This window comes from Chinchilla lanigera, unplaced genomic scaffold, assembly GCF_000276665.1.
Source record: "Chinchilla lanigera isolate Chin_1 unplaced genomic scaffold, ChiLan1.0 scaffold00048, whole genome shotgun sequence".
Taxonomy (NCBI): Eukaryota; Metazoa; Chordata; class Mammalia; order Rodentia; family Chinchillidae; genus Chinchilla; species Chinchilla lanigera.
In genome coordinates, this window is record NW_004955449.1 from 4,534,163 (window position 1) to 4,547,251 (window position 13,089).

Below are 13,089 nucleotides of genomic sequence, written 5' to 3' on the forward strand. Positions count from 1 at the left end.
TTCTTAATTTAAAAAAAAATTCTCCCTACTCTCTCCAGTGAGCCCTTCCTTGCCGCTTTGCTGCTGGTGCTGATAGCTAAAGGTTCTCTTCCCGCTGGTTCTGCAGCTCTGACTCAACTGCCAACCTCCTGACTTTCAGAAATCTCATTTCCAGGCCCCTGCTGTTTTCCCGTGTGATGCTGATTGCGGGCTCTGGTTTCCAGGCGGCGCACAAGCTCAGAGTATCTGCCGGCTTCCTGCCGCACAGTCTTGTTATCAGAAGCTCTATGCTTGTTCAGCAGACTGCTGCTCTACCAGCGCGATGTTCTTCTCACACCATGTGGTCAGGGTGGACAAACATTGCGCAGTCCCAGTGTCGGGGCCATGTGACAAAAGAACCAGAGCTCACCTTTGCTGTGCTTGTCCTTTTGTCAGCTGCTGGTCTCTAGACCAGCAGGAATTGTAAGCACAGTTTGGGAAACGGTATTGCCTGGGATTCTGTGGCTGGAAGGTGCTCCGACAAGGAAAGCAGCCATTGAGTGCAGAGTATCCTGGAACACAAGCAGTCCTCATAGGTGTCATTTGTCAAAGTATTTTCTTCTCTTTGTAGCTTGCTGTTGAGTTTTTATCATGAGTGTAGTGATTTTTCAAGGGCTTCTTCTGCATCAACTGGTGTCATCAGGTGCTTTTCTCTAGATTGACAACAGGGTAGAAAATACTGATTTCCACACTGACCAGTCTTGGATTCCCAGGTCAGTCTCACTTGGTTGTAGTACAGATTCTATTTGTCTTCCTTATTGCTAGATTGTACCTGCTGGATATTTTGGTGAGGACTTTTGTGTCTATGTACATGAGAATACTGGTCTGTATTTTCTTTTCTTATACTGTCTTTATCTAGCTTGTTTTCAGGGTAACACTGGCTTTATACAGTGAGTTCAAAGTATTTCTTCCTTATATATTTATTTGTTTGTTTGTTCATTTTGTTTGCAATACTGGGGATCAAAACCAAGTCCTCATGCATGATAAGCAAGTGCTCTACCACTGAGCTACACCCCTAGCTCATTTATTTGTTTGTTTTTTACTTTGATACCTGGTCTCCCTAAATAGCTCAGGCTTGTCTCGAACTTACGATCCTCCTGTCTCAGGCTTATTTCCTGAAAGAAATTGTATAGGATTGATTTCTTCTTTAAGTATTTAATGGATTTAGCCAGTGAAACTTTCTGGCTTAAGTTTTGTTGTTGTTGTTTTGTTTTGTTTTCCCTTATGGATTCAGTCACTTTTACTAGTTGAAAGATTACTCAAATTCTCTATTTCATCTTGAGTTAGTTTCAGTAGTTTCTGGTTTTCTGAAGAACTGTGTCATTTCTCTAAGTTATGCTTTAAAAACCAACAGCAACAGAGAAATTATTTCTCCCAACAACCTGAAGGAGCCTGGAATCAGACTTTTCTCTTGCTGAGCTTTTCATGAAGCCACTTCCCCAGACTGCAACCTAGTGCAACCCAAAACCAGGCCAGATTTCTGACCTACAAAATCTCTGACATAATAAATGTTTTAAGCCACTGTTTCTAGTAACCTCTATAGTATAGAAAGGCAATAATTTTTTCCCATCCTCTACCTATATGACTATATTTGAAGTTTCTTATGGACAGCAAACCTTAGGCAATTTACAATTAATATAACTATTGATAAGCTAGATTTAGGTTTACTTACCATTTTATAATTTGTTTTTTGTTTTTCTATATTTTATTTCTCTGTCAGGTCTCTACCCCCTCATATCTTTTTTTAATTAGTATTACCTGGAGTTAGTTTTCTCTTCTATACCTTCTTTGGGGTTATCCAAACTTCTTTTAGTACTCCATTTAAATTTTTTATTTAACAATTTTTACCATATCTATTTGTATAGCTTTTTTTTTTAAATGGCTGCTGTGGTGACTATAATTTAATCAATATTCCACTGTTATAGTCAGGGTTTGCAAGGGAAACAATACAGGACACATAATTTATAGGATTATTTATAGGACTCACCCAAAGAGTCAAGTTCAAAAGAGTGCAGGCAATCTGTCCACACTCTAAAGACCCAAAGAATCCAGCTGAGGACCTGGATCCCATGGCAATGTCCTGCATGAATCCAGCTAAAGACCTAGAGCCCATGACAGTGTCCCCTATGAGTCCAACTGGAGGCCAAGAGCCCAAAACAATGTCTCATGCAAGTCCGTATCACAGATCTGTGCTGGGAAGGCCCAGAGGTCAGTGGTGAAAGCTAGAAAGTCTGCGCCAGTGGGATGAGGATCTGTGCCAGAAGGAGTCTGCACCGGAGCCAGGAAGCGACACTCAGGGCAAGGACCAGAGCTCCCCCAGAAGATACCACAGCCATCCTGAGCAACAGTGAGGTCCCAGGCTCCTCTGATGATGAGAACAGCTGAGATCATATCAGGAAAGCCAGCATGACAAGCTCCCTCAGGAGAATCAACAGCCCCCTAACAGCTCCTCTTCTCCTTCAGTTCTCCTTTTCATTTCATTGGCAATGATCCTCAGGCGGGCCTTCCACACCCAGCACCACACTGATTCAGTTCAGCGGGGTGCTACAAGGGGCCCACCAGTTGTCAACCCACCACACACTGGAAATGGAGAAACTCAAGCAGACTGTGAAGCACATGAATTAATATTATGAAAGGAAAATGGATATAGTGGGAAGGGGTAGGAAGACCTGAATGGAATAAAAAGGAGCCTGTGGCCCATTGTTCCACCTCAGCCCAGAATGCCATAGTGCCAGCTGCTCTCTTATATGGCCAGACTGACAAATACTGAATCTTTCTTGAGAGACTATTTCTCTCATGGAAGTAGGCGGGGGTTTTTTATTATTCTGGCCAGAGCTGTTGTAATCCAGAAAGCACTTTATAAACAATATTTATTTTCCCTACCTCTCTGGTCTCCCACACCTGCTTAGAGGTGGGGTTTAATGTGCTCTTTTAGAAGATGACCCCCATTTCCCGCTGGGAACCCAATCAAGGCATCCTTCATCACTGGGCTGACCACACACACTCACCAAAGGAAGTCACCCCAAGAGGAAGGGTCAGGTGAAAATGGCAGTTCAGAGCCTAGTCAGGTGAGCACACGAGGACAGGCTGAATTAGTCCTGCAGGGCCCCAGTGCAGATGCCAGCAATTTTCCATCATTCTGAGTCCCCCGCAGACCCCTCTATCTGCCGCTCCTTCACTCCTGAGTGAGGTAAGGCAGCAGCCATGATTTCAGCCTCTTCTCTGCCCCCTACAGTAATTCTGTTCTGTCCTGTGCTCAGAACCTGTGCTCATCACCGGGCCCTAACACTCTCCTCACCGGTACAGATACCAAATTTCTTGAGATTCCAACATGGAACAGCGAGCTCCACATAGTCCCTGAGACAGGAGAGGGTGCAAGAGGTAACTAAGCAGAGAAGAGCCATACATGCAGCCAGAGAGTAGCTGTTCGGAGGCCTCCTCCTCAGCCAGACACGGGCAGCACCTGAAGAGCACCATGTGGAATATTTCAAAGTCTTGTGACAGAGGTGACCTTAATCAAATCTACTTAGACATGCTTTAAAGGCAGATGGGGAGGCTCCGGCATACTTCCTCACTACCCTGAGAGGTGATTCTGATGACTCTGACCCTAAATGTTCAGGGAGGGTGTGTTCCACGCTCTTATATTGTTGATCCTTCCCATCAGCTTACACTTGGGGACAAGATGAATGAGTTAATTACTGAAGTAAAATGAGTAATGTTTAATTCTCTTCCCTCTATGAAAGTCAAAAGGGACATGTTTAGCATACTTTGCACAGAGAACACACATAATTACTTAGTACTAAAAAGATTAAGCCCCCAAGATTTAGTTATGACAAACTGTGCTGCTATAAACATGGGTTCACATACATCGCTCTGGTATGATGTTTTTAATTCTTCTGAGAAAATACCCAGAAGGGCAGTAGCTGGGTCAAGTGGGACTTCTAATACTAGTTTTGTGAAGAATCTCCAGGCTGATTTCCACAGTGGTTTCACCAATCCGCACTCCCACCAGCAGAGGAGAAGGGTTCCTTTTTCCCCAAAGCCTCTCCAGCATTTGTCATTGGTTGATTTCTTAATGATAGCCATTCTTTCTGGGGTGGGATGGAATCTCAGTGTTGTTTTAATTTGCATTTCTTGAATGGCTAATGATGTTGAACATTTTTTCATATGTTTATTTGCCATGTATGTTCATCTCAGATGCCCATTTTTGGATTGGGTCTTTGAATTTTGGGGGCCAATTTTTTAAAAATGCTTTATATGTTCTAGATATGAGTCCTTTGTCTGAGGGGCTGTTGGCTAAAATTTTTTCCCAATTCATGGGTTTTCTTTATACTCTGTTGGTGACTCCTTTTGATGTGCAAAAACTAAAAATTAAAAAAAAAAAAAAGAATAAAACCCAACAGGGCAAACACTAAAAAAAAAAAAAAGAAAGAAAGAAAGAACGATTAAGCCCCTAATGACAAGATGGGGTAGCCTGATCTTCTCCCATGGCCCTGTCTGTCTGTGAATGGGCAGCTCACACGTGGGAACTGAAGTCCCTGTTTCCCTTCTTCCCTTCACAAATATCTACCAGTCCACTCCACAGCAGGCTTCTTGTCATGTGTGCGGATATTTGTGGTCTGAGAAGACTCTGTAAGAGTTAGAGAGCACTAACCAGTTGTCCATCCAAAGCCATCCTTCCTTTGCCAGGTAGTAGTTACAGCTGGGTAGGAGCTTACACTGATTTCCCAGCCTCTACTGCAGTAATGTGTGGCCATGTGTCCGTGTTTTGCCTCCTGGAAAGTGAGAAGCGATGTGTGCTGCTCAAAGCAAAAGCTCTCAAGAGTAGACATGCTGCACCCACGCTCTCTGTCCTCTGCTCTCCACCATTACATGCAAAACTGGAGGGATGGCAGGGCCCCAAGAGGGGAAGGAAGTAGAGGAGAGCCGTTCACTGGCCAGGAATACCTGCCTGCACTGTTACAAACATACAGGTCTATTATGCTCAAGCCATGACACATCCCAGGGTCCTTTTTAGCAGTCAAGCTACCTTAACTGGCACAGAAATTAATATCTTGACATGGAGAAGTGGCCATCACTCTATCTGACCCACTCTGTTTGGAATTTGTTTAGCAGTTTAGCTTATCTTACTGATGGCAAACATGGCCCCAGACCCTCACCCTCCCCAGCTCTCTCTTCTGTGGCCCCTTAATATGCATTCCTGTTAGAGGTGAGCCTCTCTGTCCCAACCTTGGGTTCTGGGTTCAACCACATAACTTGCTGCCGTTAGCAGCAAATGCAGCACAAGTGCAGGAAAAGCACATGCATGTGTTTGCCTTCCCTCTTGATCCTCTGACTTTGCCACAGGAACAAACCCAGACCTGCATGCTGGAGGATGAGACACAAAGGACAGAGCCGAGCTGCCACAGCTGTCCTGGCCAAGCCCCCAGACCTGTAAAGGAGACAGCCATCCAACCTATAAAGTCAGAAGCAAAACTCAGTATTTTTTGCTATAAGCCACTGAGGTCTTGTGGTTATTTGTTATAGAAAACATCATTGTGAGTGTAATTAATGGCGCATTTACTAATGCATATACACCCGTGTTCTCATGCTTTATAAAGCTGAGGTCCTTATCTTGTGTCAAACCATTCCAAAATCCCTGAAGGCAATTTTCCCATTTCCATTTTATATAGTAGGGCCGGGGATATAGCTCAGAGGCACAAGCACTTGTCTAGCAAGCACAAGGTCCTGCGCTTGATTCCCGGTACAAAAAAAAAAAAAAACAACCAATTTCCATTCTATGTATGTGTAAAAGGGTTCAAAAAATATCTAATCCAAGTTGCCCCAGCTGAAAAGTGTCGGAATTGAGGTTTTAGCTCTGATCTTTGAACACTGTGTTTCAGCTACAAAATGTTTAAAGCTTGTTTAAAATCTTACTCAAGTGTTATGAACACAAACATAGGCAGGAGCCAGCAGGAGAGACCACTCCGTGTCCGAGAGTTGTCAGGAAGGGTACAGATCGGGGTCCTGCCCGGCTATGCCCCATCACACGGGTTGCTGCAGTTCAACATGGCCCAGGGGCTGCCATGCAGGAATGGAACCAGGGTGCCATACTGCTTGATTTTTTCAAGAGAAGTCGGAAATCTAAGATTATATGTAAATTGCTCTCTCTTTAAATGTTAGCTCTATTTTTAAAAATACAGGGCAGGCTTAATAAAATACATGTGCAGTATTTGGCCCACAAGCTGCTAGCGTGGAGCCTCTGCCTACTACCTGCACAGCACATTACAGTTTAGCAAGCAGTTCGACACCCATTACGGCATTTCTGTCTTACAAAAGTCCTATGAATACAGGCAAAATAGATATTATTAAAATATCTATGAATGTGGAAACTGAGAAATCATTTGCCAAAGTTCAAATAACCAATTAGTAAGGGTCACAACTAGCATCTGCAGGTCTGCAAGTCTCTAACCTACTTTATTCCTTGTTCTATCGTTGGCTGAGATTCCCTAGTTTGAGGCAAGAGGATAGAAGAGAAGGCGCCATTATTTCGGGCGGTGATTGTCTAGTCTAGTGGCCCAAGCTCGGCATTCTGTGCAGATCTTTGTTTAAATTATGGAACTGATTACAGTCATTCTCCCAAACAGTTTACTTTCCCTGCTTATTTCTTTTTCTAAGTGAACCATATCTGCTGACTTAATTTATAAAAGTCCGTCTGCCCATCAAATAGCCTTAGGGTACAAAAGCAAAGAAAATTCATAATTAAAGTATGAATAGAGTTTTAAAAGCTAACAGAAATAATGATTTAAAAAGTGCAGAGGCATCAGATCTATAAATTAAGCATAAAATTACACTGTAAAATAATTTCCTCCTTGTATCCAATCAAGGTGGCTCAGCAGACTGCAAAGACAATATCCTATGCAGCAGACCATCTAATAAATAAATAGTCCTCATCAAGACAGGCGTGTAATTTCTGCATAGGAAAGCAGTACAGTCTTTACTTAGTTACTCCTCCGCCACTTCAGCAAATTTATATTTGAATGAGGAGAAATAGACAGAGTGTGTGGGAAGCAGAGAAGCTGAGTAGGTGTCTCCCACAGTTTGCAGCTGACCTGGAGTGGCCACAAAGCTTCCAAAGGTCAGCAGCACGTTCCTGGAGTCATCACTGTTTTGAGGGCTCTAGTTTTTCAGATGCACCTAAGAGGCTGAGGTGAAGAATACTGTATGCCACACGGGAGGTGGCGGGGACACACAGGCTGACCCGTTCATACCAGCCAGGTAATCAGGTCTGCGAGAAAAGCCATCACAAACAGCGGCATTTCCATGAATGCTAATGGGATCTTAGACATAGCAGTTTATAGATGCAGAGGAGCCCACAAATTGCCCAAAGTTGATGCTAAGCATAAAATGTCCTCGAGAAATTATCTTGGTGAAATTTCAGTCTTTTTTCAAGTCATTTTGATGTCAAAAAATATTTTTAGAAGATCTCTAAACAAAAAAAAACAAGGTCTTTTCATAGGGCCAAAGTGACTATTTTCATCCTGCCAAGACAAATGACTACTCAATAAGCAGAATTTGCACCTCACACTTTAAAGAATCATCACCAAACTCTGTTGGATATTAGTGATGTTCTCTCCCTCCTCCCCCTCCTCCTCCTTCATCTTCTGAAACTCAGGAGAAGATATTCTACAACATCTCAGTGATATAAAAGAGTCCAGAGAAGACCTAAGAGCTTATATAAGTGATTTGTAGGAAAAAAAATATGGCTGTGGATTCTCCACCATTAACGTCCCAGAGTGCTCAGCTTTGGAGATGGACTTTCTTTGGAGAAAGATTAAAAGTAACAGCTGGGATGAATCTTCTTGTGTGAAGCAGCTTAACATTTTACCGTCTCGCTAAACTTCCATCATCCTCAGACCAGATACCTTGGGCAGTTGCTTCCAGGAGGCTGGAAGCTGCCTGCATTGCGCGCTGCTGAGCCAGCCAGTGTCTGTGCCGGCTGGCTGAACACACATATTATGTGGAATGGGGAGAGTGGAAGGTCAGGCTCCCCCCTCCCCAGGCAGCCTTGGCACCAGAGAAATCCATCAGTGTTTCTCCTTGAAAGAAACAGGCTGGTCACTCACAAAGTCTGGCGTGCCCCGCACATCCCACAACTGCCGTGACAGACGTTACACAAGCAGAATTTGGGATTCCCGCAGAAGATTCTCTTGCTTATGAAATATTGTCATATTTGATTTTCCTCGAGATAACCACCTCTGAAACTCTGTCTGTATCAGTTTCTCTAATAAGAGATCACCAGAATTTAATGAGAGTTTTGTTAAGTTCCACTTAAATTATATCCAATTTGAGCCTTTTAGCTCCAACCCACAGTCCTTTTCACAGTCCTTTTCAAGTACACTGAATCTCTGACAGCAACGTTTGAAAACCAGCTGTCTCCTCTGAAACTGTCCTTTTTGTACCATGGAACCTTCTCTTATTATTCATTCCATGAGCACCCACCAAAGCCAGCCCTGTGTACCCAGACCCCATTCCCTAGGCCTGGGGAGACACAGTAAGCAGGGCACCATCTCCTCCCACCCCCCAGGACATTAGGCAAGAGACAGACTCTTGTGCAAATGGCTCTTCACACCCCTGTCCTACCTTCAGCTCCCGTAGAACAACACATTTGTGTCCTAGTCTTAGTTTTATCTAAAATCTCTGAATATGAAAGATATATTTATATTTACCGACTGAAAAAGTTGAAAGATACTGACATACATGAAGGCGACAAGCAAAGTCATGCATAATCCCCTCAGTCAAACACAGTGGCTGTTAAAACACAAGACGGGGCAGGGAGAAAAGAAGACACAATCTTTCCAGGACTTTCCAATGAATGTGTGGACACAATTACACATCCTATTTTGTACAGTGCGTGGATGGAGAGAGAAGGTCCAAGAGCAAAGAAGAGAAGGAGAGAAACAAAAAGAAACGGCGACTGAAGCAAAAAGACAGTGGTGGAAAGGGACAGAGACAGAGGCATGACAAGCAGATGAGTGTCCTTAAATCATTCAGGGTCTCCTTCACTGGATTACCAGCCAGACTCAGGGTACAGGCTGGCTGTCTTTCTTTCTTTCTGTCTTTCTTTCTTCCTTCCTTTCTCTTTCTTTCTTTTGATTTTTTCTGAGACAGGGTCTCACTATGTAGTTCAGGCTGGCTGTGAAGTCACTATGTACTTACTTTAGGTGGTGTCGAACTCACAGCCATATTCCTGCCTCAGCCTCCCAAGTGTTGGGGTTATAGGAGTACGCCACAACCTGCTCTTTGTTAATTCTTTTTTTCTTTTTTTATTTTAAAGAGTAAAAGAAAGATAACATAGTAATAGGGATGCTTACCGAATTACAAAGTGGTAGGAAATTATCAATGGTTGTTGTTTTATGTATTGTTATATACAAAACAGTACATAACAAAAAAACAAATAGACAAATAATAGCGAGCTACAGACAAAAGCAGTAAGTTATTATCAATGGTTGTTGTACTATCCTTTGATATCTTCAAAGTTGTTTCTAAAGAAAATAAATAGAGCTATACATGAGTGACCAATTGAATAATCATTAAGTATTCTCAATGGTTGTTGTAGGAAACATATTATAATTAACATGCATTCATTTATGAAATAGCATAGGAACAATACAAACATTACAGAGTTATGGACAGATTAGTAGGAAAATATCAATGGCTGCTGTAATACATGGTGTGTTAATTCTTAAAAAGTTATGAATTTAGCAGCCTTTAGAGAATTGAGAAAATATGAATAACTTCTACTATGATTTTATGTTTCTGTACTGAAGGTTGATCCCCAATCACTCTATCTACCACTGAGCTACATCCTCAGGACCCAGTAGGGAATTTTAACATTATATTTTAAATTTTATTTATCTTTTCTTTATGCTTATACCTTCCTATCTGGTGAACTTGTCACATCTTCTCCTGTTTTGACACTAAACAGGCATATTTGGCAAACAGGCAAAGAAAATCTGTTTACAGTCTGGCATAAGGTTCTGGCTGAGCTCCGGGTCAGGGCTGGAGAAAGCAGACTAAGGGCACTGGAGTGTGTGAGAGTTTCTTTTTTGATTAAAAATACAACCAAGGTGTGTGTCAGAGCCAGGAGAGCCACACTGCCAAATAACTGAATTCTTGATGTAGGAGTTTTGACCTTTAAGTGGGCAAAAGCTGTTTTCACTCTGGATAGAAAAGGTTTGCAAAGTCTTTGACCCGCTCCATCAAGGGGCTCTCACTGCACGGATATGCACCCCAGAAAGGTTCTTCATGTTTTCGGCTGAGCTTAAGGAATTACTCCCAAAACAGACAGTGACTGCCCTGAGCAGCCAGGTGACTCACAGGATCTGGGGTAGTGGGACCAGGACCACAAAACCGTAATCCCTCTCCCTGGGCCATGGCATCTGTCTGACAAAGCCACCGCTGGCAGAGAGCGGAGATGTTTCCAAGTGACACCCAGCCGCACTCGCAGCCAGCACCATCCCGCCCCGCATAAGGCCCTTGCCTCTGGGGAAAGTGGGCGCCTCTCTGCCCCCTTGCGAGGAGGGCAGGCCAGTCCAACAGCCAGCTCCCTGCCAAGCCGTAGGGAAGGAGAACACGCGGAGCTCCCAATGCACCTGTGACGATACGCATCGGTGACTATATGCAGTGATTCTGTGGTCATTTAAAAATCATAATATGCAGCCTAGTGGCAACACATGTGATCCCAGGTATCCAGGAGGTTGAGGCAGGAAGATTACAAGTTCGAGCTCAGCCTGGGGAATTTAGCAAGACCTGTCTCAAAATAAAAGGAGCGGAGGATGTAGCTCAGTGGTACAGTGCTTGCCTAGTATTCTGAGTCCCCAGCAACACACACGTGCACACACACACACACACACACACACACACACACACTAATCATAATACAGCTCACAGAAAAGGTCAACGTATCTGTCAGTGGGCCGGGTAAGCCCTAACCCATTGCACTGGGAGGGTCAGGTATTTCTTTATTGCTTCCTGATCACACATTCTCCATATCTCCCTCCCTTCCTCTTGTGTGAAGACAGCCAGCAAAGGCACCCAGCTGGCTTTGCTGCCAGCACACTGGCATAAATCACCTTTAGAGCAGTGACAACACAGAGGGTAAGGAGAGCAGTGTGCCTCTCTGTTCTCCCTCTGCCCTCCTAACCTTGCTCGCTCAGGCTCGTCCTTTGATAGCACCGATGTGGCTCCCATCAGATGTCCCAAGCCACGGCAGATAGAAGATGAGAAGAAGGGGGCAGTGCTCAGCCTCACCCTGGGCAGAAAAGGGACTGAGACCTTCCCCTTTTACCACCTACCCATCGCTCGGAATATGCCACAGGGCCAGCTAGTCCTAGCAAAGTCCAGCTGCCAAAGTCCTAGCACACAGAGGGGCCTGCTTGCTCCACCCGCATGGTGGCTCGCTCTCGGACTGGGCTGCTCCGGGCCACTCACAGACAGCAAGGTCACATACAGCCATGGGGAAGGAACTGCCCAGCTGCAGGCGCCCCCGCAGGGACAGCGGTCAGGGCAAACCCTGTTTCCGCAACAGACCCGGGCAGGAGACAAAACTCGGTGTTTGCACTAAAATTCACAGCTGTTGCTTAACATTTGTTTTTTGACACGAATACATTAAACAAAACCTGGGGAGGTGCACGGCAAATAATTCCCAAGAGTATTTTAAGTCAAACGTATTGAAATGTCACTAAGTTTAACTCTTTTTGTGCCACAGTTGACATAATCAAGATCATAGATGAGCAGATGGAGCTACCCTCTTATTTTGAGGAAAATTCTTCAGGATGAAAACAATGTATGACAGGAAGAGCACCGCCCCCACCCCCAACACACTGGACAGGCCCACGGGCCAGGCTCCTGGGCTGCAGGGCACAGCTCCGGGCTCCTTCTCTTACCCGGTTTTGTTTCTTTCAGGGCCTTCACTGCTCACCTCCGATGCTGCTGCAACCAACAAAGAAAAAAGCAGAATGGTGACCGCCGCCTCACACCTGAGGCCCTCGGCTGCCAGCACCCGCTGGGGCCACCTGGGACCCTGGGGTCACTCCCTCAGCTCCTGGCCAGAGCAGCAGGGCCTTACCTGCCATTGTTCATCCTGACCAAAGATGAGAGACTAAGCTTGGCGAAGTCCTGCTCCCAAGTAAAAGGAGGAGAAGAGATGAATAATGAATAAGTCACCAGAACTGGAAGCGGCTGGCAAGTAGGAGGCCTGGGTGAATAAGAAAAAGAAATGCTGAGTAGAAAGGACCACGCTTTCTTCCTAAGGCAGCTCAGAGAGAGGGGGCTCGTGTTGTTGTTCGGAAACCAAGCCTCGGCGCCCACAGACTAGCTTGGAATGGAGAAAAACCAGGTCTTGGGTTCCAGAGAATTCCAAGAGGTCATACGCCAGACTGCGCACTTGGTTTCTGCATTTGGCTGACAGGTCTGTGGGTTCTGAGGAGTAATCTGTCCACGTCCCTCTCTTCCTCTTTGTCCCATTCCTAGGGAAGTTTACTTTCAAAACAGCTCACTGTCGCAAGCACAATCACTCAACCAGTACCATTCACTGAGTCTTTCACCCATGGGTCCCTCCCTCAACAAATATTTCGGAAACCTCTCTCTGTGCTGCTGCTGGGACAGAAAAGAGAAAGGAGGCCCAGAATATCTCCAGGTAGGCTGAAGTCCTGTGGTGCTACCTACGTGTCCCTGTTGGTGGCCCACATGTTGTCAGGCAGCTCATTTAAAAACAGCTCACCAATTAAAACTATTCCAGGTCCTTCTTCCCTCGAACAGAGAATTGTACAAGACAAACCAAAAATGGTGCCAGAAATTTATTTGAAAACTGTGGAGTGAGGGGGTAAGGGGAAAACTGGCTCTGCAGAGTGAACTTAGGCCAAACAAAAGAGGAAAAGAGAAAAAGCAAAAATAAAAACACACCAGGCTCCTCTGGCCTATAGTCTCCCTCATGCCTCTACACCTGGTGAGAACCTTGAATTCTACATACGGGTCCTGAGAATCACTGGGCGCTGCCCCGGAATCTTGCAATTGACAGGTCAGGCCCAC

General features: G+C 44.7%; 1 protein-coding gene across 1 annotated transcript in view; it reads right to left on the reverse strand.

Annotated features, from left to right (window-relative positions):
• Window positions 1-12,489, reverse strand: part of Myo3b (myosin IIIB) — a 417,836-nt gene extending 405,347 nt beyond the window's left edge. Inside the window, exons 1-2 of the mRNA XM_013518810.1 lie at window positions 12,128-12,489; window positions 11,946-11,991 (exon numbers count right to left, since the gene is read on the reverse strand). Coding sequence (XP_013374264.1) covers window positions 11,946-11,991; window positions 12,128-12,134 — 53 coding nt within the window. The 5' untranslated portion in view covers window positions 12,135-12,489. The remainder of the gene's footprint in view (window positions 1-11,945; window positions 11,992-12,127) is intronic.
• Between the last annotated feature and the right edge of the window lie 600 nt (window positions 12,490-13,089).